Raw genomic sequence first — 27,240 nt, 5'->3', positions numbered from 1 at the left:
AAAATAAATTATAATAAATAGAAGGGTTCTATAGCCAATTTTTTGTTGCAAATTAGGCAAGGAATTTTTATGATGGCCATGTAAAATTTCAGTCATTAGTACTAGCTTTATTAATATTTGCACAGATACTTTGCATAAGTTGTACTTTCATATAGAAACTTCTATCATTAGTACTTGCATCATTGGTATTAGCCTTAGTGCATATTGTTTTTCTCCTTTTTTAGCAGTTTTTAAATTACAATATAATATTATAACAAATTACAATAACTAGAATGCTTTAATAGCCAAATTTCTATTGCACATTATACAATAAACTTGAATGATAGTGTTTACACCCTATATTAACAATTTAGCTAGTAGCTAAGAATAAGCTAGCATCATATGGATTAGGTTTGATGAAACCAGAGTATGCGAGAATCATATGATTTTTGTTGGATTGGGAACCATGACAATTTCATCCAGTGTGGAGGTAGAGATCGGAGGACAGTTAGGTCAAAAATAGATCAAAAGCCTAGAACATGGCCATGATCAACCGTAATATATGGAGACAGACTCAGGCAACTAATCTCAAACATGGACTTGTATCTTAGACCAAAGTAAAAGGGATGGTCAATATAAACTAAGCTAAGCTAAGACCAAAAGGTATGATTATTAGTTTGAAAGTTGCATTCCAACCATGCTAATGAACGTGCATGGTGGAGGCTAACTTGCCTTAATTATCAAAATTACTAAGAGTGGCGGCCAAACGTGGTACCAACTATCACAATATGCAGTTATTGACTCTTAGTATAAACAAGTAAAAATTGTACTTTATAAAAGGATCCTTCAACAATCAATCAAATGTTGTTTATCTTATTTTAGTCAACCCTAGTTTCTACCTTAGAAATAGGAGTAACTTAGCTCTTTTAGCCTAGTGCAACACCCCTCTACCATAACCCAACATTACAGCTCTACTATTATCCAGAACTATATCACTTTACTATAGCCCAACATTGCGCCCTTTATCCATCAAATGGTGGTGTGATAGTGACAAAAGTCCTTGCAAATCAAGGCTCCTGGTCCTGCACTACTCTATCCTCCCTTCAATTACTTTTCGACTAATCTGACATCAATAGCACACCCATGCACACTAAACCATGCCATTTGGCTTGTCACTACTCTTCTCTATCGTACCTAGATAGGATTTTGCCAGCAGGCCTAGTGATATACTTGAATAAGATGGAAAGAGCACCAACAAGCCTTGTGCCAGACCCGATAGGATGTTACCTAATCATTGTCACACTAATCTTAGTTGGATATCATATAGTCATCGTCACCTTAGTGTCGGTGGGATACTGAGTGGTCATCGTCATACTATTTTTGGTAGGACACCGCATAGTCAGCACACCCTAATCTAGGTGGAATACTATGTAGTCATCACCATACTGACCTTAGTAGGATAATTTATAGTTGTCATCATGCTATTAGCTCCTAATTATTTTGTTGGTTTAATTCAAAATTTCATTCTTTTGTGACTTAAATGAAAATCTCGTAACCCTTTTTATCATGAGCTGATGCTTGGTCTAAGGAGTCGACCCCTTGGAGCAAGAGGGAGCTTCGAGTCGACTCTAGAGGTAACTCAAAGTTTTGCGGGCGATGAAGAAATCGACTCACAGAAATTGATGGGACAACCCCCTACTCTGGAGTCGACTCAAAAATTAGTTCGAGTCGACCCTTGTGTCGGGGGATAGGTGTTATACCCAAATGTTCACAATTTTGTTTCATTTCTTCTACTCCCTTCTTTCGCTTGAAACTCTCTCCTACCCTCTTCTCTTCCAAAACCTATCTATCCTTGACCTAAATTTCCTTTATTTTGGGTTAGATTGCTCTCCCATGGCTCCAAAGAAGCATACTTCCCCAATGATAAAGCAGATGGAAATCTTAGTTCCATCGAAAAGGCGTTAGCTAGGTTGGATCGTGTTCCTCCGTAAGTTGAAGAGGTGGTTCCTTCTCCTCCCCAAGCTATCTGATGCCAGAAAGATAAAAAGGGGAGAAGATAAACAACGAGCAAACCAAAACCACCCAAGAATTTAAGAATAAATCCAAATATCCAAGGACAAGAACAATAGATAGATAAAAACTCACCACTCAAAGGAATCCACCCAAGAGATACAGAGTTTGATGTAAAAGAAAACTCATCACCCAAAGAAATCTACCCAAGGAATATGAAGTTCTAGTAATCACCACTCACAGACAATCTTTTTGAGATACAAAGCAAGAACACGCTCACCACGCAAAAAATATCTAGAGATATAGAACACCCAGAAGAAGAAACTCGTCAAGCCAAAAGCTTAATCTTTAATTCACTCAAACTTGAAATTAAATTCTGAAAACATAACATAGGGCATGCCTTTATATAGGCACGTTTGGAATGCTTTTCAAGCAATTACAATCAATAATCCTAAATGTAAGGGAAAAAAAAATTATAATTGCATTCCATAAGAAAGAAAAAACACCATAAATTGGCATTTTAAAATTTACCTTTGCTTAGGTATAAACCAAAAATAAATTGCCATAGAAAAAAATCTTTTTTGGTTCCTTAAGAACCCATGTCCATGCTTCCCCGATTGAAAAAGACTCATCCTCGAGTCTGGAGCAGCTTCATCTTCATCTCCATGATAAGGGGAGAAGTCAGATACAGTGAATGTGGTTGAAACACCTCGTCTTATGAAAGTTCAACCTTGTAAGCATTCTCCCCGACACGTCGCAACACCTTGAATGGATCATTAGCTTGAGGCATCTCCGTTGAATTATTGTGTTGATGGAATATAAGCCAAATCCAAGGGGCTAATTGGATTAAGGCTATACATTTCTTCAAATGGACTGCAACCATTAGCTTGACTTGTGGAACGGTTGTAAGCAAACTCTACCTGAGCTAACATAAGATCTCACTAGCGAATGTTTTTACCTACAAGACTTCTCAATAAATTTTCTAAGCTTTGGTTAACAACTTCAGTTTGACCATCGGTTTGAGGATGATGTGACGTGCTGGAAAGTAACTTCAATCCAAGTTTTCTGCACAAAATGTGCCAAAAGTGACTCATAAACTTGGTATCTCTATCCGAGACAACCATTTTTGGCATGCTATGAAGTCGCACAATCTTTCGAAAGTACAAGTCAGCTATACATGAAGCATCTACGGTCTTACTACATGGAACAAAATGTGCCATCTTCGAAAAACAATCAATAACAATCATGATAGAATTCTTGTTCCTTTGTGTCCGCAGCAACCCATTACAAAGTCAATGCTAATTTCCTCCCATGGTGAATTTGGAACCAGTTATAAGGTATACAAGCCTATGTTTTGCCTATGACTCTTGGCTATATGACAAGTCTTGTATCACTCCAACTGCCTCATAATGTCTCGCTCCATTCTAGGTAAACAAAAATGAGATGCCACCAATGAAAGAGTTTTGTCTTGCCCAAAATGTCTAGCTAGGCCACCTCCATAAGCTTCGAGAATAATTGCCTCTTGCAATGAGCATTGAGGAATGCATAACCAATTGTGCTTGAAAAAAAATCCATCCTACAAGACAAAATGATTAAATGACCCTTTCATACATTCAATTAGAATAGCACCAAAATACGGATCATCTTGATACAGCTCTTTAAGAACTTCAAAGCCTAAAACCTTCACTTGCATAGTAGACAGTCAGGAATATCTTCGACTTAGGGTGTCGACCACCTTATTCTGAAGTCCGAACTTATGCGTAATGGTGAATGAAAAGGTCTGCAAAAATTCCACCCACTGAGCATGTCGTCGATTCAACTTGTGCCGCCCATAGATGTATTTCAGTGCTTCATGATCAGAAAAGAGAACAAATTTCTTGGGCAAATGATAATAGCTCTAGTGATTCAAGGCTCGCACGATGGCATAGAATTTCTTGTCATAAGTAGAGTATTGCCTCCAAGACTCACACAACTTTTCGCTGAAATAGGTAATAGACTTACCTTCTTAACTAAGGATAGGACCAATCCCCACATTAGAAGCATCACAATCTACTTCAAATAAGCCTTCAAAATTTGGCAATGCTAAGACAGGAGCTTCAGTTATCTTCCTTTTCAAAATCTTAAAACTCTTCTAAGATTCTTCAGTTCACTTAAGAACTCTCTCTTTCAAGCAATCCGTGATAGGAGAAATAATAGTACTGAATTTTTTCATAAATCGACAATAAAATGAAGCTAACCCATGAAAACTTTGGATATCATGAATAGACTTCGAAATAAGCCAGCTTGTGGTCGCCTCCACCTTGCTTGGATCCATCTTGTTCCATCACTTAAGACCACAAAGCCTAAGAAGATGAGGCTAGTAGTGCAAAAGTGACACTTTTTCAGGTTTACATACATCTTTTGCTTCCGAAGCTTGTCAAAAACTTGATGAAGATGCATCAAGTACTGATCAATGTGCTTGTTGTACACTAAAATATCGTCAAAGTGAACCACAACAAACAAACCAATAAAAGGTTTAAGCACATGATTCATAAGGCGCATAAAAGTGCTCGGGGCATTTGACAATCCGAATGGCATAACCATCACTCATACAATCCATCCCTTGTCTTGAATGCAGTCTTCCACTCGTCTCCCAGTCTCATTTGGATCTGATGATAACCGCTCCTATGATCAATCTTCAAAAATATAGAAGCACCATGTAATTGATGAAGTAGGTCATCAAGATGTGGAATTGAAAACCGGTACTTAATTGTGATCTTGTTCACTGCTCTACTATCAATGCACATATGCCAAAAACCATCATTTTTAGGCACAAGAAGAGCTAGAACCATACATGGACTCATGCTTTCCTTCACCAACCCTTTAGCAATCAACTCATCTACTTGCCTTTATAGCTCTTCTTGCTTCTTAGAATTCATCCTATATGCCACCTTGTTTGGGAGACTAGCACCGGGTATGAAGTCAATGCAATGTTGTATGTCTCTTATAGGTGGTAGTCCAAGTGGAATTTTATCAGAAACAATATCAGAAAATTTATAGAGCAAAGTATTCATGATAAGGGGCAACTCATGCTTCTCCTCATTCTCCTCTAGAACAACAAGGGCATAGATTCTACGAGATTCCACTATGGCCTTTTCAACTTTAGTCTTGGACAAAATATTATTTCTCTCCTCTTTAGAAGGCTTGGGAATGCTCTCTATCTTAATAGGCCCTAACACAATCTTCACCCCATCTCCATAAAAGAATATGTATTTTTGAACCCATCATGTATCACTTTTCTATCATATTGCCATGGACAACCAAGTAATAAGTGACAAGCATCCATAGGTACAACATCACAAAGTAACTCATCGAAATATTTCTTGCCCATAGAAAATTGAATAAGGCAACACTTGTAAACATTTACCTCAGTACACTTGTGAAGCCAAGAAAGCTTATATGGTTGAGGATGATTTTCTATTTTGAGCTTCAATTTCTCCACTATTGATGCTACCACAGCATTCTCACAGCTCCCCCCATCAATGATCACATCACAGACTTTGCCATGAGAAGTACATCGTGTATGAAAGACGTTGCGAAGCCACTCGTTATCTTCTACATGTGCTGCACTTAAACTCCTACAAACCACCACAGATTCTCTTTGATCGTCATAAATCACTTCCTCTTCTTCTACCTCCTCATCATATGTTGGTTTACCTAAATCTTTGTCTTCACCTTCGTCTTCCTCCATAAGAGAAATAATTTTACGATTAGAATAATCATATGCAATATGGCCTATACCTTGGCATTTGAAGCATCAAAGACCAGTAGAAGGTAGGGAATGACTAGAACCGGCTACTGGATTTTCTGCCTTTGAAAGATTTTTTGACAAGGATGCCTTGGTGGAATTAATCTTAGAAGGTCCGGCACTCCCCTAGTTAAAAGGAGTGTCACGACTTGTAGAGCAAAAAACTCTCCTACACAGCTCCTTCAATTGTTTCTCCACCTTTGCTGCAAGTTTGCACACATTATTAAAAGTCCAATAAGGTTGTAATAGTATCACGTCACAAATTTTAGAACATAACCTGCCAAGATAACGGACTATGGTTTGCTCTTCGGCTCCTCAACATCACACTACAATATTAGATACTCAAACTCAGTAGTATAATCTTCCACAGATAAATCTTTTTGCTTAAAATTATGAAACTTGAGAAAAGCATCTAGCATGTAATTATCTAAAAGAAATTTCTGTCTTAGCACATTTCTCATCTTTTTCCATGTTACAATTCGTCTTTTTCCTTCATGTGCCCTTTGCTTCTTAAGATGCTCCCACCAAATAGAGGCATCTTTCTTCAACTTGATGGCTACAATTTTTACCTTGCGATCTTCTGGTACATCTTTGTATTCAAAGATGCACTCCACCATATGCAGCCAATCAATAAACTCATCAAGATGTGCCCTTTCTTCCAAATTAGGAATATCAACTTTGACGTCGAACTCCCGTTGAAACTCGTGACTCCTTTGGGAACGATTCAATGTCAGGCTATGATCACAGTGAAAAGGATTAGTCTCTTCTTCCGCATCATGTGAATCTTCTTCCTTTGATTTATGATTTAGGATATTATGTCTCAACGTTTGAAGATGCGCCAAACTTTGTTGAAGTCGCTACACTTTCCCTCCACAATTCTTCATTCTCAGTATCACGAATATCCCGCTCATTGTTTGGTCCTTCAACTTTCTGCCCTCTCGACCACAGGCTCGACTTGCCATGATGATCTGATACCAAATCTGATGCCGAGAAGTTAAAAAGGGGGGAAGACAAACAATGAGCAAACCAAAACCATCCAGAATTTAAGAATAATGGTAACCCAAATCTCCAAGAACAAGAACAATGGATAGATAAAACTTACCATCTAAAGAAATCCACCCAAGGGATACAGAGTTTGATGGAAAAAAAAAACTCACTACCCAAATGAATTCATCCTAGATATACAGAGTTCTAGTGATCACCACTCATAGACAATCTTTCTAAGATACAGAGCAAGAACACTCTCACCAAGCAAAAAATGCTTAGAGATACAGAACACCCAAAAGAAGGAACTCGTCAAGTCAAAGGCTTAATTCTTAATTCACTCAAACTTGAAATTAAATTCTGAAAATATAACATAGGGCATACCTTTATATAGGCACGTTTGGAATGCTTTTCAGGCAATTACAATCAATAATCCTAAATATGAGGAGAAAAAAAGAATAACCATAATTAGGCATTCCATAAGAAAGAAAAAATACCACAAATAAGTACCAAAATTTGTCTTTGCTTAAGCATAAACCAAAAGTAAATTGCCATAGAAAAAAAATTTTGGCTCCTTAAGCACCCGCATCTTCCTTTTTGGCTCCTTAAGCACCAATGTCAATATCCCAAGTCAGGTACCCCTCTCCACTAGGATAGTGCCTATCGGATGGAAGGGTGATTTTGAGTTTTCGAAACAAAAGGGTTTTTCCATTGGAAGAAAATTGAAGCAAATGAGTTGGGAGTCCATGTGCTCCCTTGATGTTCCTATGTACCCCATCTTAGTAAGAGAGTTCTATGATCATGTGAAGTTTGGGGTAGAGAACTTGAAGTCCACAATCAAAGGGACTTATATTTTTCTGGATATACCAAGTCTGGAAAAGATTCTTCATATGCCGACCGCTGGACCTTCAGATGACTACCTTGAAGAGCGTCGGATTGGATTACATCTCATTTTGGATAGAGAGGAAGTTGATGAACTAGAAGAGGTTAGTATAAGCCAACTTTATATGGAAATGAGACTGCTGCATTATGTGGTTAGTATAATCTTCTTTTCAAAATTTGAAAGATTCAGTATATTAACAAGTAGGAGTTATGCATAATGTATAATATCGTTAAGGAAATTTCTATGAATCTTCTAGCTCTAATGATCCAAAGGATGCATGATGTGATCTCTCGGACTAAGGCTCCATTGCTCTATAGTATGATGCTCACAAAGGTATTTAAACAATTTAATGTGAATTTGGCTGCTGAAACAGTTCAAACCCAACCCAACCCCACGGGTCCTCCAAAATGGGTCAGGTCGGGTCGAGTGGGGTCACGGGTCAACCCAACCCATTTGCAGCTTTAGTCGTGTGTTTCTACAAGGTTGGATTCTTCTTAAAGAAATACTTACACTATGTGGATGCGACTATACATGAGTTTGGGATTCCAAGTTGAAAGTAGGGTTGCAAATTAATGAATCGAGTAGCTTACAAGCTGGCCCAGCTCAACTCGGGTTCAAGCTCGATTTGATTCAACTTTATGGAGCTTGAGTCGAGCTGGAGTAGAAAATAATCGACTCACAAACCTTGTCGAGTATATATATTTTAATACTCCATGCCTTTTATGTTTTGTTTTAACTATATTTTTTAATTATGACCAAGGCTTGAACACAAGCTCGACTATGGCTTTATTGATATTCGAGTCGAGTCAAGTTGAGTTGATCTCAAGCATTTTTATTTTTGATCGAGCCATGTTTGAGCTTGCACATTAAGGTTCCATCAATCTCAAGTCAAATTTTGAGCCCGCATATTTTGAATCAACTTGAAATTGAGCCTCTAGCTACTCAACTTGGCTCGATTGCACCCCTCGTTAAAGGATTGTGGGATTATATGCATTTTAGGATCTTGGGCACCCAAAATCATCTCATTTTTTCTTTTATATAAAATTAAGGTTGCGTCTTGATTGGGTAATCTCATGTCTAGACTGGTCCTGACCTATGGATCCAATTTGAAGAGTAAATTAGTTTTCAATTTAAATTTTTTTATTTGAACTAATTTGAAGACCGAATTGGTTCATCTACTTAATTTCTACATCAAAATAAGAATAAAATTAATAAGAAAGCAATTCAAATGCTAGGAGGATCACCAAACTTGATGTCGACCACTTTGACCATTTTAGGTGGGGTTGGATAGGATCCAAGAGCGAGATTTGTCACATCAGGAAGCCGAATCGCATGTTAAATTTTTGAAGGCCATAACTTGGTCATATGATGTTCGATTGAGATAATTTTTTCTTTTTACAAAATTGGATAACTTTTCGAGATTTATGATGTGCCCAAAATTCTATTGTTTGGGCCCGAAATAGATTGATCAAACTAAAAGTCTCCTTTTCATAAAAGACTTTGACCGAATATATCTCTCAATCCTAGAAGAATCAAGCAAAGCGATAAAAGATAAAGTTGATGTAGAAGTTGGATCTATCTCCTATAAAATTTTAGCTTTTTCAAGTTTATTTTTACTGGTCATATCTATTTTAGGAAAGTTGAGTCCTATTTGAATTGGAAAATAAATACAACGGCCAACGACTAGTTTCAGCCCTCCAACGGTAAAAAGAGCTCTTCTAGCCATTAGTGGATATGTAAATGCTTCCACATTTGATTGGAGAACACACTAATGGAAGGATAAAATGTGTTTCAAGGAAGAAAAAAAAACTTCAAGTCTACATTCATACTATTCACCATCCACATCGAGTATTAGTTAGTGATGTTCATCTGAAGTGTGTTGCACGACAGCTTCCCTCTAGCAAATCAAAAGCGCTTCATTGGTTCTTTTCAGTTCATTCATGAGAATTCATTATATTTGTTGCTTCTTGATTATATTTCATTGTTGTGGGTGACAAGTTTCTAGCATGTTGAAACTTGGGGATAGATTGATTCGTGTACATTGAAATGGAGAAATTTTCATGCGGACCCAATCACTAAAGGTTGATATAAAGAGTAGTCCATTCGAACCGATTTAGGAATCTGAAGACGGGAAGCTGGCAAAGGATTTGATATGAAAACTTGTATTAGCCGATGGGAGAGCCAAAGTCCCTGCGGTAAGAGATCCTTGAGCATCAAATTTAGTAGCTAGCTAAGAGCAAGCCAATCAAGATGATATGATCCTTTTAATGATACCCCAGTCTATCTCATCGTGGCCTCTAGGTGTGGTTTAATGTGGAACAAGGGCAAGGAGGGAGTTTGAAGGAAGGTCCGAAGGATGATAGCATAGGTTCACCTTACAAAGGCATATAGAAAAGACCCTAATCATTGTCCAAATCTCTAGAGCAACACGCTTTGTCACTCGATTAACACTTGAATGGGGCACGTGGCACTAGCCCGCTGCATTTTTAGAAATTAAAAAGGCAAAGTTAGCTAATAAAACCTTGGTAAACGAGGAAAGGTCAATGATCACTGTGTTAGTCATAAATATGATGTATTGATAATTCCGATGAACGACCAATTGACTACTAAGGATGTGATGTTTATATCTTATCAGCCTCATAATCTTAAGCTAATACGACGTGGGGTATTGTTTATACTACATCCTCCAACATCCAGAATCTAAAGGCCAGTTAGATGACAGCCATATGGCATTGCTAGATATTAGAAAATAAAAGAAATTGGTTTTGAGAGTGAACTCTAAATTAGCTAAGCATGTGTGAAAGCCACTAGCTAAGGTATTGGTTGTGATCGACTGAAAGCCACTAGCTAAGCCTTACGCTAATTGGGCCCCCACTAGGTACTGTGAAGGATAGGTCGGACTATGACCTAGAGAAATCGGTCAAACTAGACCAAGTGATCGCCTAAGGCTCAGAAAGAATTCCAGATGTACCATGTGCAAACTGATTATAGGTATTAGCTTACTATAGCTGATTGTCACTTATAACATCCTCCTGATTGGATGAAGTCTCAGAAGCCAGGTGTGGTTAGCGGAAATGGTTGCCAAGGAGCAAGAATGTGGAAAAGTTGAGATGTTGGTAGAACTAATTACGGCAACTGCCGAAAGAAGAGGGGTGAAGTGATGACAGCTCATAAAGATAGGTGTCCGCACTAGAGTAAGATAGCTATATATATATATATATATATATATATATATATATATATAGAGAGAGAGAGAGAGAGAGAGAGAGAGAGAGAGAGAGAGAGAGAGAGAGAGAGAGAGAGATAAGTATTTAACTATAAAAAGAGCGTTCAGCCAATCAGTGAATCAAGTACCAGTTTATTTTTATCAGTTTATCTTTCAATTTGTCTTTGTTTGTTTTATCTTTAGACTAAAGTTCATAGCTCATAGATCTTAGTCATCGCTTTCTTTCTCGAGAAGGCAGCGTCTCAATAATGAAAGTCCTCAAAGATTAAGACAGTAGGATCCACAGCCATCTATTCCTCTTTCTAGTTGAGCCAACAAGATCTTAAAATATCTTTCAGACCTTTCTTGGCTAAAAATGCCAATTCCAGAAAATCAAATTACTAAAGGCCTATCGCTGCTTTTTTATAATGATTTTAGTACTCTACAATTTACTGAACTACCACAAAACTTCTGCTACTCTTTGCATTTTATTGTCGCTTAGTTAAAGACTTTACAAAAAATGGATTCATCATACATGTTAGATAGTCTACTTTATTTTTCATCTAGGCTAGTGAATACGAAACAAAAGGAATACTAAGGAATCTATGTTTCTTCTTGATCATAATGACGTAACAAGGAATACAGTTTCTATTGGACCTTTTTTTAGTTTCATAATGAAATTACAAATCTATCCGGGGCTATGAGCACTCTATCTCTCACAAAAGGCTAGCCAAAGCCCAACCCGCTCGTCATTAAGACAAAGTATGCCACTAACATGGACAAGCTACATGGATGTATTGCAATTTTTCTGCCTATAGCCTCAATACGAAATAGCATATCATCCCTTATGATTCAAATTGTCTCCACATTCTCAACTAAAGATAGATTGTTGGCATATGTTTACTCAACATAGGCATTGTGAGATATTCTCCTTCTCAGTCCATTCTTGAGAAACATGGCATACCACTCTGCAGAAGCTCTGCCATACCTTGTTCTATTTTTGTCATTGAAGTCAACTCCATAGAGACCATAGCGAGCAGTATAACCAAAAGCAAGCTCAAAACAGTCTATGAAAGACCAGACAAAATATCCTTGTGTATTTGATCCATTCCTGCACACAGAGATTGCTTCAGGTGAAACAGAGAAGTGAATTAAGTTGAACAATGCTAAATGTATCATGAAGCTATTCATGATAACCAAATCAGTTTCGCATATGCACTAGGTATAATCATCTATTTAGCAGTCGCTTAGGTGCATCTTCTAGGGTGGTGTTTCCAACAAGAAACAAGATCTTGAGATATGGATGCATAGACTCAAAGCTTAGGAACTGTTTCAACCGCATATGTGGAGGTGCAAAAGCAGTGGAGGCTGCCCACTTCCCATCAAGCATTAGATGGCTAATGTAGCTTGGTTCCAGAGTGGAATAAGAAGAAGAAAAAGGGGAGGAGGAAGAAGAATAAGGAGAACAAGAAACTGTAGATGTGGAGATCTGGACTGCTATGAGTGATACAATTTCTTACTAATGCGAAAATGGAATTACCTGATAGATTCAAAGAGGCTTTCTACATATTGGTGTAAGAAGTTTGCTCTACAATCATCATTAAAAAAGTGTACATCCATCGTATGGTTAATGTTGAACTCCGCATATCCTGAAGTCAAGCATAGCACACTGTTTAAGTATTTTAGGATAGTTCCCATAAGGATAATCAAAACAAGTGCTGGGCTGTAGGTCAAAAAAAAAAAAACGGGAGAAATTTTTCCTTACCATTTTCATGGATTATAATTGGAGGATTCCCATATTTCACTTTAATGTGCTCAAGCATTTTTCTCAGAGCCCATGGAGTTGCAGTTACTGGAGGCATGCTTTGGGAACTGAAATACTGCATAAAATTTTAATTGTGCCAGGAGAGTCAGAACATACTGTCCGGATTAGCCCTCATGCTTACACAAGAACCAGTTTATTGCATACCTTCCAATAGTTCCTGGTTGTAACTGCATCAGGACACAATTGCTATCAGCAGTATAATTATTTTTAGGAAATCATTCTCAAATAAGAAATACTGCAATGCTGAAATTGAGGACTATCTTCATCAAGAAAGGAAAAAAAAATCTAATAAATCTAGTTCCTTGTAAGTTGGCCATTGAAGAAACAGAGCAAAAGCTGAAGAGGGCATGTTTTATCACTAAAAGATGTAATTTCTTACACATATTCATATATACATTACTGAAATTTTAATTTGATCAAATACAAAATCAGTAAGGTAATATTCCGTTATTACTTATTATAAAGAATAATATATATAGAATTGAGATTGTTCTTAAGGTTACAATGACATATTGTACTCGTAATAAATATAACAACTGGTTCTCATACTAAAAGCATATGTTTAAATTGTCTTCAGTTGCTTACTTGGTAATTTGACAGATACATCTCTGAGGTAGTCACTCTCATTCCGATCCCAATTGTTAGGACCTGCTTGCAAATAAAAAACTGTGTAATGGTTGAAGCCGAGAAAATCAAATGATGCTTTCAACTTCTTTGATTCTTCTGCACTAAAAGATGGTAATCGAGATCCAACAATCTTCTTCATGACAGCAGGGTAAGTTCCATACACAAGAGGATCCATGAACCTAGTTCAAGGCAGACGATGTCGATGATCAGCTCTCATTTCTTGAGTTCTTGTTTTCTGGGAGAAGATAAAGGAAAAGAGAGGAAAATGAACAACTGCAAGCTTATAATTCGTACCATCCTATATGGAAATCAATCATTCTCTGTGCTGCAGCAATATCCTCTGCTGAGTTCGTGAAAGGCTCAAACCAAAAGCCTAGGATGGTCATTCCTATACGACCTCCTTGCTCCGCCTGCAGACAAAAGGGCCAGAAGCTCAGGATACTTAATGAATGACTATTCTTTTGAGGAACAAAACAAGGTTAGGGTTTGGGAACCTGATACTTGTCCTTGTACAAGGAGGCAGCTGATGCATGGGCTAATAATATATTGTGAGCAACGATGTATGGTTCTGTCGTTGAGTCCCCCTCGGTGCAATTAAGTCCAAATGGATAGGAGCAGCGCGCAGGTGGAAACAACCCAACATCATAACCAGCAACTGTTTCTATGTTAGGTTCATTGAAAGTACTCCAGAACTTCACTCTATCACCAAATTCTTTAAAGCACACATTAGCATAAGCCGTGAAATCTTCTCTGCATCAATACGCAAATCACAAAACTAATTTGCTGCACTGTTATTATGGATAAACGAGAATTACAGGATAAATTTTTATGCGTTATAGTTACCGCAGAAGCTTACACTATCTTTGGGCTTAGAAGTCCTGCATACTCGTCTTGCAATGCTTGCGGAAGGTCGAAGTGGTAAAGAGTTATGTGAGGCTCTATACCTGCAGGATTTACCAACGTTGGAAAGCATAAGTTTTTAGCAATTAAGTCATCAGGAAATCAAATGCTTCAAGAAGCTGTCATTCCAATCCCCACAAAAAAAAAAAAAAAAAAAAAAAAAACATAGTAAGTCTTCAGATTCTTTGCTTAGATGATCATTTCCAATACCATGGCTTAAGAGCTCATTGATTAGATTGTTGTAGTACTGTAAGCCTTTTGGATTGACAGGTCCTCGCCCTTCTGCAAGAGTAGGACCATGAAGCATCATGCTCAAGTTTCCGATGCATATTTCCGTTATGCCACAAAATAAAAAAGCCATCCGCATGGTTACCAGGAATAAGCCGGGACCATGAGATGGAAAATCTATAAGCATCCAAGCCCATCTCATGCATCAGCTTCACATCTTCCTGCCATCAAATAAAAAAGGATATTTGCCTGCAATTCTTCAAACTATATATGCTTATGTTATAACAGCAGCGCATCTCTTTGAGTAATAGATAGGCTTGCCTTGTATTTGTGATATTGGTCTGCTGCTATGTCTCCTGTGCTCTTGTCAGCATTTCTCCCTGCAAGGAAACACATTGCACTTGATATATCAAGACTGAAATACTAATTCACAACCCTTGACATAACAGTTTTCAACTGACCAGCATGGGTGAAAGTATCCCATATACTGGGCTTTCTTCCATCCTCCGCAACTGCTCCTTCTACCTGCAATCCACCCAGATCAGCCCTCTTAAAAGCTGAGTGACATATAGATGCCAGGTAGCTCGATTCCTTGTTTCCATAGCAGATCTTAATCTACCAACTGGTTACTTAATCTTGTGCTTTTTTATTTTAATTTTTTTAATTGTTTTCACTGCATTGCTTGTAAATGCTTGCACCCTTTCTTAGAGCATCATGTATTATATGAGGCAATTCTTATTTTTTATGGTTTTAGGCTAGTAATCAGCTTTAAATTTGCACTATAAGTTAGTGCTTAACTTCCCCAAACAATAACCAGTAGAAGAGTAGAGAACCGTTGTAATTCCCATATCCATTATTAACATCAAAAGAATTAATGTTATTAAACAGACTGATCTCAATTGTTTATCTATTTTCATTTTATTTGCAATTATTTTTAGCATTAGTCGGGGGTTAACACATGTGATTATTTATCTTTTTTGTTGAAATTCTAGAGATCAACTCATCAACGATCATGTTTCTTCGATTTTCAAGGAAAGTCCATATTATTTTGTATTAATATGCAAGAAATAACATGGGAAAAGAATTATTTGCGATAAGAAAATCTTAATTTTCACTCCGACCAGTAGTTCCTGGAGATGTGGCGAGCTACTATATTTTGATTTTTAATACACAAGAAACTTTGGGCTCGTTCTCAATTCAGAAAAAGAAAATTTTAAAGATTACATTATGTCATTATTTTTTGAAAAAGTTTTAGCAGGATATACTTACTGAACATAAATCAAAACGTTTTGGCCAAACCAATCTTTAGTTTATCAATCAAGTTTCACATACACCGCAGACACATACTTTGATGGATGCACAGTGAGTGGTCTTACCTGATAGGCAGACGAACCAGCACCAAAAATAAAGCCAGCCGGGAAGTCATCTCTGCTGATGGCTCTCACCGTAGCGACTACTGACAACACGAGGAGAAGGTTCAGCAACCACCACCCCCTCTGCATCCCCACCGCCCCCATGGTTTCCTTGGCAAGCTGCTCTTAGCTTCTCCCAGTCTCGGTCTTGATTTATATACAGGATAGACGTACTGGATGACGAACTTAATGGGAGCGAGAGCTGTAGTTTTTGAAAGCAGTTGTCATGACCCTCTAAAAGCCCCTGAATCCGGCAAAGGAAGGGTGACGTTGATGGCCAATTGTTGACAAAGGGAGAGAAAGACGAATGGAATTTGATGGATGCCGGTCCGCCCTTTTACAAAGTTTTCGAGATTGAATGGTTAAATCGTGCCCGTGTACTTGCACACCTTTTTCTAAAATAGAAGAATAAATTTAATTTAAATAAAGATTTTTATTTTATTGAGACAGCTTCCGTACGGTGTTTTTCACTTGAAAGCTTCTACCTCCGAGTTTCCTCAATGTCAACTTTGATGGTTCCGTTTTGAACGGAGGCAAGAAAAAAGGTCCTGGGTTTATCACCAAAGGCCCGAACTCTAGGGTAGTGGCTGCCAGGTCTTCGACACATTAGTTCTTTAAGCAGAGCTGCGGGCAGCTTGGGTCGACCTGTATCATGCACGAGGAGTGCTATAAGCTAGCTCGATTATACTGGAGAGTGACTTGACTATCGTGATTGGCTGGATCTAAGAGAGCCCATGTGGTGTATAGGTGAGTCCTAATAATGAATCTAGCAAAGAAGCTCCTGCCTCTTGGACCTTGGACTCATTAAGAGTTATACAAACAAATAAGTATTTATTTTATATTGTTAGTAATATTATAATTCAGTAAATCATTCTAAAAAGATAATAATTTGTTTAACCTTCAAGAGGTTTATCATACCTCCATTTGGACTCCTCAATGAGTAATTTCCATATCCTATTCAAACGAAAAATTCGGAAATTGGTTGATACATAATAATTAATTTATTGAATTGACTTATTAGATCTCAATCAATTATTCTAATAAGGTAATAAATCATATAATTCATTGAATTGACATTTTAGATCTCAATTACAATAATTGGTTTGCCACCACAAAATTAGTAATCAATTATTCTAATAAGGTAATAAATCATATAATTCATTGAATTGATATTTTAGATCTTAATTACAATAATTGATTTGCTACCACAAAATTAGTAATCAATGATTCTAATAAAGTAATAAATCATATAATTCATTGAATTGACATTTTAGATCTCAATTACAATAATTGATTTGCTACCACAAAATTAGTAATTAATTATTCTAATAAGGTAATAAATCTTATAAGTGATTGAATTGATATTTTAGATCTCAATTACAATAATTAATTTGATGGTACAAAATTAGTAATCAATTATTCTAATAAGGCAATAAATCAATTCTAATATACAATTCATTGAATTGACATATTAGATTTCAATTACAATAATTATCTAGCTAGCACTAAATTAATAATTAATTTAAAAAATTCAAATAGAAAATTTGAAAATTAATTAATCCATAATAATAAATTTAAGTTTGCACTTAGGCTTTTGTAAAAATTGAATTTGTGTGATTTCTAGTGATTATATTCACTAACTAATAGCATCAAAAAAAAACTTATCAAAAAGGCATACGTATCTAAGAAAGGCTGGCACTTAAGTGAGCCTAGTGCTCCACCACTGATCTAGAGCTGATCTGGCTATTATTTTTTGGATATATCAACTAAACATTCAAAATTCAATACAAATTTTAGTGCAATCTTTTGACATAAACTTTTTGCCTTCATTCAAGTTTCTATCTTTTTTCTATAACCTTGAACCTATGGCCTCTAATACTAATAACCACCTTAATGCCAAACCTAAAAAATCTGATGGCCATAACTTTAGGAGGTGACAGAACCAAATCTGGTTCTGGCTCACCACATTAGGGTTGATCTCAGCCATAAGTGAGAGCATCATTGAAGTTAATAACGGGTCCAACCCAACTACTTCACGATATGGTACTCACCAAAACCCAAACCGGAGTTCATCCTCCTCCCACACTGAATCTTCTACCTCCATTAGCACACCTTCTAGGACACCTGATGAGATAGACTATCATTGCATCCATAGAATCCTAGATGCCCTCTCTGAAAGGCTGTATGACATTTATTACACAGCCAAGAGTGCCAAAGAACTCTGGGACACCCTAGATAGCAAATATGGTCTTGATGATGCTGGGGTAAGAGGTTCAAGGCCTCCGACTTCAATAACTTTAAGATGGTGGACTCGAAGCCTATGAATGACCAAATTCATGATTTTGAAATCCTGATCCACCAGCTTAGGGCTAATGGAACCAATTTGAATAAATCATTCTAGCTAGCATGTCTGATAGACAAACTACCCAATTTCTGGTCTGATTTTGCTAAGACTCTGAGCCATACCCAAGGAGGTCTCACCCTAACCCAAGTTTTGAACTTGATTAAAATTGAAGAGCAACATAGACTCATAAGTAAAACCTCTACTGGACACAAAAACAATGCTTATAATATAAAGGCCCCACCTAGAAAAAATCAGAACCGACCCTTCAAAAATAAGCATTACAAAAAGAAGCCCTACAACCCTAGAAACCCTAACCACCACAATGGAAGACCTATCTAATCCCAGGAGCAGAAGAAGAAGAAAGAGGAAGGTGGTGTTCGTTTCTGTTATGTATGTGGTCGGACCAACCATTTATCTCTCCAGTGCTTCTATAAGAAGATTGAACCTTTTCAATCCAAGAAGAAGGGTTCACACACAACTAGTGCTCAAGTCAATATGGTGACTTCCGGCGCTGGCTCCTTTGAGATAGTTTTCAGGTCTGTTTCCTTCAGTCCTGAAGTTAACATGACTTTATAAGCACTTGATTGGTGGATTGATACTGGAGCTGGTATTCATATTTGTTCGGATCACTCCTGGTTTTCTTCTTACCAGGTCTCAAGTAGAGGAGCTATGATTATGGCAAATAGCTCAGAGGCGCGTATGCTAGGAGTGGGACATGTAGACTTAAAGCTTACTTCTGCAAAAGTCCTGTCTCTGCACGGCGTCTAACATGTTCTGGTCGTTAGGAGAAACCTAATTAGTGGTTCCTTGCTTGTCCAGCAAGGCTATCGTCTTCTTTTTGAGTCCAATAAAGTTGTAATTTCTTATGGTGTAATATTTATTGGAAAAGGATTCCTAAGTGAAGGATTGTTTAAGTTGAATATAATAGTTTCTTCAATAAATGAAAATCCTTTGATCATGAATATAGAACCTCCTTCTATTTGGCATGGTAGATTAGGTTATGTAAATTATAATATAATTAAGCAACTAATGAACCTAAATTTAATACCAAAAAGTGATCTTAAGAACCATGAGAAATGTAAAATCTGTGCAGAAGCCAAACTCCCTAGAAAGCCTTTTAAATCTGTTAATAGGGATTCGAATCTATTAGAGTTGATCCATAGTGATGTTTGTGACTCTGGTGGAACTTCTACAGGAGGTAACAGATACTTTGTGACCTTCATAGATAATCAATCCAAGTTCTATTATATCTACCTAATTAAAACCAAGGATGAGGTGCTTAGCAAATTTAAGATTTTTAAGATCAAAGCTGAGAATCAACAGAAAAAGAAAATTAAAATTCTTAGATCAGATCGGGGAGGTGAATATACATCTAATGAGATAACTCAATTTTTGTGAAGATCATGGAATCATTCATGAAGTGACTGCTCTGTATTCTCTCCAATCAAATGGAGTCACAAAAAGAAAGAATAGGACTTTAATGGATATGGTTAACTCCATGCTTATAAGCTTAGGAGTACCAGAGAATTTGTGGGGGAAAGCTTTAGTTTCAGCCTGTTATATCCTCAATAGGATTTCCTTTAAAAATAATGATCTAACCCCATATGAAGTTTAGAAACATAACAAACCTAATCTTAGCTATTTGAAAGTGTGGGGATGCTTGGCAAAAGTGAAAATACCTGATTTTAAGAGAAAAAAATAGGGCCTAAAATAGTGGATGCCATATTCATAGGATATGCAGCCAATAGTAATGCCAATAGATTTCTGGTGATTAATTCAAAAAAAAGTGATATGCCCCTTTTATTCAATTCATGAATTTTCCATTATGAGTCTAATGCATATATGTCTGCATATGCATATATGTCTGCATATATGTAACTTTTCAGTGGATTCTGTATGAGAAAGAGTTAATATTTATTCTGTTCCATTGAAAATAACGGAACAATTCTGTTCATAAGAACAAAGAGAAGCAAATCTATTAGTAATAATACTATCATAGAAGCCAGAGATACAACATATTTTGAAGACACCTTTCTACTTAGGACTATAGTAGATAGTAGTATAGCTAGTAGCTCTAGTAGAATAAGGACAAGAGAAATAGAAGTAGAAGCAGAACCTAGGAAGAGTAAGAGACACAGAGTAGAGAAAATATTTGGAGATGACTTCTTTACTTTTCTTATAGAAGACTCTCCAGCTAATTTTGAGGACGCAATGAAATCCTTGGATTCACCTTTTTAGAGAGAAGCTGTGAACAATGAGATGCAGTCAATTATCCAAAATCATACTTAGGAACTGACTGATCTTCTTTCTGGCTGTAAATCTATAGGATGCAAATAGATCTTTAAGAAGAAACTTAGGCCTGATAGGTATGTAGATAAATTTGAGGCTGGATTAGTTGCCAAGGATTTTACTCAAAGATCTGGGGTAGATTTCTTTGATGTTTATGCACCTGTAGCTAGGATTACTATTATTAGGGTTCTAATAGCATTAGCCTCTATCCATAGATTAGTGATTCATCATATGGATATGAAAACAGCTTTTCTAAATGAAGACTTAAATGAAGAAATTTATATGGACCAGCCAAAGGGATTTATAATCGCAGGCCAAAAAAATAAAGTTTGTAGATTAATCAGATCTTTCTATAGTCTTAAACAAGCACCCAAGCAATGGCACTTGAAATTTGATGAAACCATACTGATATTTGGATTTGAAATCAATAGTACAGACGAATGTGTATACCATAAGAGAGTTGGAAATAAATGTGTGATCTTGTGCCTCTATGTAGATGACATAATGATCTTTGGGACAAATATTCAGATAGTTGATGAAGTAAAGCAATTCTTAAGTCATAAGTTTGATATTAAAGACTTGGGACAAGCTGACTTAATTTTAAATACTAAAATAATTAGAAGTGTAAATAGTATTAAGTTATTCCAAAATCATTATGTTGACAAAATTCTCAATAAATTTAATTATATCGATTGTCAGCCTGTTTCTACTTCCTTTGATCTCTCTACACACCTTAAGAAGAACTTAGAACTCGTATCCTTCAAAGCTTATATGCTCAAATTATTGGCTCACTAGGATTTCTAGCAAACTACACCAGGCCAAGTATAGCATATGTTGTAAATAGACTTAGTAGATATACTACTAATCCAAATAGAGATCATTGGACAGCATTAGAGAGGATCCTTAGGTATCTTAAGGGCACTAAGTCCTATAGTTTGCACTTTAGTGGGTTTTCTGCTGTTCTGAAAGGCTATAGTGATGCCAACTGGATCAGCGATATCTTAGATGTTAAATTCATCACGGGATATATCTTTCTCCTAAGAGGTGTTGTTGTGTCTTAGAAATCCACCAAACAAACCTTGATATCTAGAAGTACCATGGAGTCTGAACTAATAGCTTTAAACACTACTAGCACAGAGGCTGAGTGGCTTTGAGATCTACTAATAGACCTTCCCGTAGATGAGTCACCTTTACCACCTGTTTTCTTATATTGTGACTGTAAATCTGCAATAGATAAGTGGTACCAAGAAAATGCCAATATAAAAATAAACAGACACTTAAAAGTGCATCATAAATCATTAAGATATAAATTGAAAAATAACGTTATAGTTTTGAATTTTGTAAAATCAGAAAATAATTTGGCTGATCAACTTACAAAAGGTTTGTCTAGAACAGTAGTTCTAGAGTCATCGAGGGGGATGGGGCTTAGCCCATAAAGATAGATCACCACAGTGGAAACCCAACTTTAAAAGATTCAATGGGTAGAAACTAACCGAAGTGTGACTAAGAGGAGTACTATTTTATGTTTTTCTCATCCCTACGGTGCTAGTGCTCATAAAAGTAACAAGTACGATGAGTTTGCTTGTATAATTCTTAATGAGTCCGAGATCCAAGAGGCAGGAGCTTCCTTGCTAGCTTTCTTATTAGGACTCACCTATATGTGCAGTCGTGAGGTCGCGATTATAGAAAATGGATGATTCTCTAAAAAGCACATGAAAGATACCTGCGCATGGCCATATTAGCGCAACCCGCTTAGAACCCAGATCGGGCTATCTTATGTGTGTTGTTAATTTAATCTGAGCCATGGACTGAGGTTCAAGGTTAAGACCATCTTGGCTCCACAGATGTAATCAATTATCGCTAAGTGAAGGTTCAAACCGAAAGGTACCTATACCTATTACATAACATAGAATATCCAGTATTTTGTTTTGATTTTAAAATTATTTAAAAATTAATTTTTGTGGAGGATTACTGGAAATATTAATGCATACGCGGCCATTCTCAGGCCGCGTGTGCAAGTGCCAGCGGGCGCCTACTGGCACCTGTTGTAGTTTTTTTTTTTGAATTAAAGGCGGGCTGGCCGCGTCCGCATTCTACGGACGCGTGCCAGCTCCCTTTGGCCTCCGCGAGAAGAGCACGGACGCGTCCGTAAAAATTACCAAAAAGCTTCCTATTTTATTCTATTCAGGACACAAAAAATTAGAGAAAAATACCAAAAAAAATCTGAAGAAAAGTTCTTCCTATTAGCCATTCTTATTTTAATTTTTGCAATTCTATTCAGTTTGTTTTATTCTTTTTATTTCGTTCTTCGCTGAATCTGCAAGTCCAATCGGATTCGATTTGGCTTCTTCCGAGACGTACCAAAGAAGAAGTTTAGGGTCGTCGTATTTCTGAGAAGGATTGCCAGAAGACCCATACGTGGGGGCAAACACTTCTTTGGGACAGCGTCTATGCGCTTCCATCTGCCTTCAATCAGACTATTTCCTCTTACTTTTGTTTTAAATTTAATATTGGTAGATCTGTTGGATTTACAATTTTATGATTTGAATTTATTAAATGAATATATTTATTTTGTGCTAGAATATATTTCTTTTGTGGTAAAATAGATTTAAATTGATGCCGAATAATATATATATATATATATATATTATTTCTTTTAAGAATTTTTATTAATTGTAATTATAGATTTATTTTCTTAGTTAGGTGATATATTGCTAACACGGTGGTGAAGGGGGACCTCCTTTACTTCGAGATATTTGGGTGATGGTGAGAAATAGAGTAACCTTTCAGGCCAAGCATGCGTTTAAAGAGACCAATGGAGCCATGAACTGGATGGCTGCTTAAGTGGCCTGCCACTCCACAGGCACCTTATGGGCTAGAGAGGGAGAGTTGCCTAAGGCACTCTGTAATTTATTATTTTTTAATTTTATTGGATGTGCCCGTACTATAATATATAAAATACCTATTTTAGCAAAGAAAATAAAAATAAAATAAAGGTTTTTATTTCCTTCTAGTAGTGTTGGTGATAATCACAGTTGGAACCAGACAAAATAGTCATCACGAAGTTTCTCATAGATAAGATTCCTTCTATGCCGTATAGTGGCCATGTTATCAAAGTTCGGATACGGATTCCCAAGAGATATAAATGTTTTTTTTAATATGGCGACAATAATGTGAGCTACTCTAGCTCGGTTGGTTGGCATCCTGCCATGGAGATAAGGCCTATGAAGTTAGGATCCTGGCGGTAATGTCGTTACTGTACTTTCCGTAAACAACATGAAAACTGCAATAGTTATTACCATTATGACAATATTGTCAACAATTTAAAATTATTGACAATTTAAAGTTAGGAATGTTAGGCAAAACATTTTGGCTGGATTTTAAATTCTTTACCAATATAAAACTAATACATCTGTCAACATGTATATATATATTTCATAGAGTAGAGATCATCCGGCCATGGAGACGTGCCAAAAAAAGAGAGAGAACAAGATTGTCTTCCTGATATGAGAATCAAACAAGTTAAAACAACATCCATCCAAAAGAGTAACGTTGAAAGTTGGCCGTCTGGATGAGCCACGTGGCATTCAATTGTCCTTTATGCATGGATCTTTAAAATGCTTGTTTTCTTATATAAAATATGATAGTTGCTAATTATCACTCAGGTTTGATCTGAAATCTTTCGCTACAGGAGCAGGTTTTTTTTTTGATAGAATAGGAATAAGGCATTTTAAAGGACCCATCAGTGGACTTCCACTTTGCAATCAAAACGCTAACTTCTTCAACCGAGTTGGCCAAGCTCAATTGATTTTGCTCTGCTACAAGAAAACCTTTATGAGGGTCATATCGGCTACTGTTGTCTAAGGTGGGCTTCCAGATTGGCCAGCCTGTTAGTTTGACGATACCAACTTGCTCACTACAGCGGTGATTGACATGAGGAATGGTGGATTGGCAGGTGGTGATCGTTGCCTCAAGTAGGAAATTTAATTACTTTCAATTAAAGTTTCCAGTATGTTGTTATACTCCATATGGTGGAGATTGTTGGAACCTGGCAGAATTTGGGCCTCATACAATTTGTTAAAGACAGATCCTTTTAGAAGTGCAGTGGCCAAAACAAACACGTATTTGAATTGTGAGAATTAGCAAATACGTATTTGAATTGGATTTGGATTAGACAAAAACAGAATGAAGATCCATGTTGTTGCATTGCAATAATTTGCATCTCTATGATATCCTTAAGTATTAGGTTTAGAAATTGTTACTCACCTGATATTATATATAAAAGAAGTAGATTATCATAATAAACTAGCATATTATATCTTCCTGGAATTATACTTCATATAGAAAATGATATGATGTATCTTTGGAAAGGTGGAGAGAAATTTTATAACAACTAGATCTTCACGCATGCTGTCACATAGTGACTAAATCTAGATAAAAACCATATGTTGCCATTCATGATCTTGAATTAAAAGCAGGAAAAAGAAAATCAAGACTTGTGGACCACCATGTGTTGCATACAAAAAATGCACTCTATTGAAGTAGGAAAAAATTAGTGATCCTCTTTAAATCCCAAATATATAAAAAAATCCTCTAGGAAAGCAAGCACATATGTAAAGAAAATAGCATCCCAGCTCAAAAATATCTCCCAAAGAAATAAAAAGAATCTTGACTATGCTGCAGGGATAATAGTCCTATATTTTTTGTCTCATTTGATTTATCCTGTTTCTGGGTAAAACCATCTTAGGTTTTCTTTTCTTTTTCTTAAAAAAGAAAATTACAAGTTTGGAGTCTTGGTATACATCATGTTTTCTGACCTTTTTGTTATTTGTCTATGATTTTTTTTTTCCGTGCACCTCGTCTGGTCTGGTGTATGGGCGTTATTTTTTCCCTCTTATTTATTATTCAGAGTGGAGTTTGGATGTTAGATTTTTGTTTTGTTTTGTTATTGTTGTAGTTTTTCTTCTTCACTTCATTTGGTTTGAAATCCTCGTATGGTTAGAGTCCTGACCATATCCATTTCCACTCATCCAATTGGAGACTAATCTTCTAAGCAAGTAGACCACATCCCTTAAGCAACTTTGAGAACATCCTAACCGCAGTGACCTGAGTGTTCTTAGCAAGTAGAGCACATCCCCTTAAGCAAGCTCCAAATGTGTGGATCAATCTCTAGTCCCGACTGCATTTCATCGCTGTAAATCCGACCATTCCTTTCCATCCACATACTCTAGCAGATATCAATGGAGATCATATTCCACCAGAGCCAATCCGCCGTCTTAATCTTATCCTTCATCTCCACTATGCCTCTTCCAAAGAACAGGTACTCCACAAACTCTTGGTTTATGAAGGAAGTTTTTCCAGAAGGAACAAGCAAAACACAACTAAGAGGTGATCAGCACAGGTATAAGCAACTCGCAGTTGGAATTTGATTTTCCATTATAACAACCCAGGATTTCACCCAAACTGGCTAGCCGGAATATATTATTTAGGTTCCTTCATTGGTTACTTGCCCAGTTATGCAGCCCAAGAGGGGGGATGAATTGGATTTTCAAAATTTTAAAATACAAGTGTAGTAGAATGATAACTTACTAATATGTAGTGATATACAATGAGAGATATGAGCAATAAGTAAGGTGATAAGCAAAGTAAACAAGGCACACAATCAAAGCACCACAATCACAAAATATTTATAGTAGTTTGATGTCAAAATCAGCACCTATATCCACTCCCCAAACTCCCTACTTGAAAATTTCAATCCACTAATCGTTCACAAACGATTACACCGTCAGATATCACCAACCAAATAATTCTAGATCTCCAAGCTAGTCACTCATTTCTCGGCATGAGCAAGCCTTACACATATTTCATTTTAAGGTACGGATCAACCTTTCCAAGTTTCAGCTCAACTGAAACTTGTCCCACAAATATAATAAAAGTATAACAATAATCAATATACAATGAATACAATCAAAGATCCCTAGTGAGCATAAATAAACTAATGAAATGCCCTTTTGAAATGATAGAAAAGCCTTTTGATATCCACTTCAGTTGGAAATGCTTAATGAATTCTCTTAAAGTGGTTGGTGAAGTTGGATTGAATGCTTCCCACTCAATGAATGTCTTTCTTACTTCTAATGCTTTTTTCTCTAATTATTTGATTTTTTCTTGAGTTCACTGCTTGTTTTTCACCTTTTGGAGGCCTATTTATAAAGAGAAGCTGCTAGAGAGTGATTACTAGCTATTGAAGGTTGTTGGAGAAAGGTTAGAGCTTGTTTAATGTACTTCATGCTGTTAAAAAACTAGTCGTTACAGCCTGCCAACATAGAGGGATTAACCTTGGGGTTGACCTTCAGTCTAGAGTTTGATCCCAGAGGGAACCTAAAATACCATCCCTCTATATTTTGCCTGTGGCATGTCAAGGGTTGACCTTGAGATCGACACTTGGTCCGGGGATCGACCCCAGGGTCGACACTTGGGTTGTGCCAAGCATGTCACTCATCCTCAGCATGCCAGAGTCAACCTGGAGGTCGACACCTAATGTCTAACAAGTTGATTCTTTGTTGTCTCATCTGGTGGACACTTCGAAGTCAACTCTTTGCCTTGTAGGGTCTGCTTTCATGCTTCAGAAGCTTCTAAATACCTTCAAACTTATTTCCAACTTGAAAATTTTATCTCTTAAGTTTCTTCATGCTTCTATAGGCGTTCAAGCTTCTAGAAGCTTTTCTGAAGAATAACTTGAGCTACTCCAAAATATATAATCATTAGTA

The 27,240-nt window shown here is 36.7% G+C and overlaps 1 protein-coding gene across 1 annotated transcript; it reads right to left on the bottom strand.

Moving 5' to 3' along the window:
* Window positions 1-11,440: 11,440 nt before the first annotated feature.
* LOC103715362 (beta-glucosidase 31-like) lies at window positions 11,441-16,231 on the bottom strand. The gene is made up of 13 exons (XM_008802962.4): window positions 15,805-16,231; window positions 14,890-14,953; window positions 14,750-14,808; window positions 14,574-14,649; window positions 14,411-14,482; window positions 14,157-14,244; window positions 13,795-14,050; window positions 13,595-13,710; window positions 13,259-13,479; window positions 12,818-12,840; window positions 12,614-12,728; window positions 12,389-12,497; window positions 11,441-11,959 (listed from the first exon to the last, which is right to left on the bottom strand). The coding sequence occupies exons 1-13, from the start codon at window positions 15,943-15,945 to the stop codon at window positions 11,749-11,751; spliced, it is 1,551 nt and encodes a 516-aa protein (XP_008801184.2). The 5' UTR covers window positions 15,946-16,231; the 3' UTR covers window positions 11,441-11,748.
* Between the last annotated feature and the right edge of the window lie 11,009 nt (window positions 16,232-27,240).

The sequence above is a fragment of the Phoenix dactylifera genome, chromosome 11, assembly GCF_051530095.1.
Source record: "Phoenix dactylifera cultivar Ajwa chromosome 11, Ajwa_hap1_PhDact_Kaust_v1.1, whole genome shotgun sequence".
In the NCBI taxonomy this organism is placed as follows: Eukaryota; Viridiplantae; Streptophyta; class Magnoliopsida; order Arecales; family Arecaceae; genus Phoenix; species Phoenix dactylifera.
The sequence above is the reverse complement of the archived record's forward strand: the minus strand, read 5'-3'. Positions and strand labels throughout refer to the sequence as shown.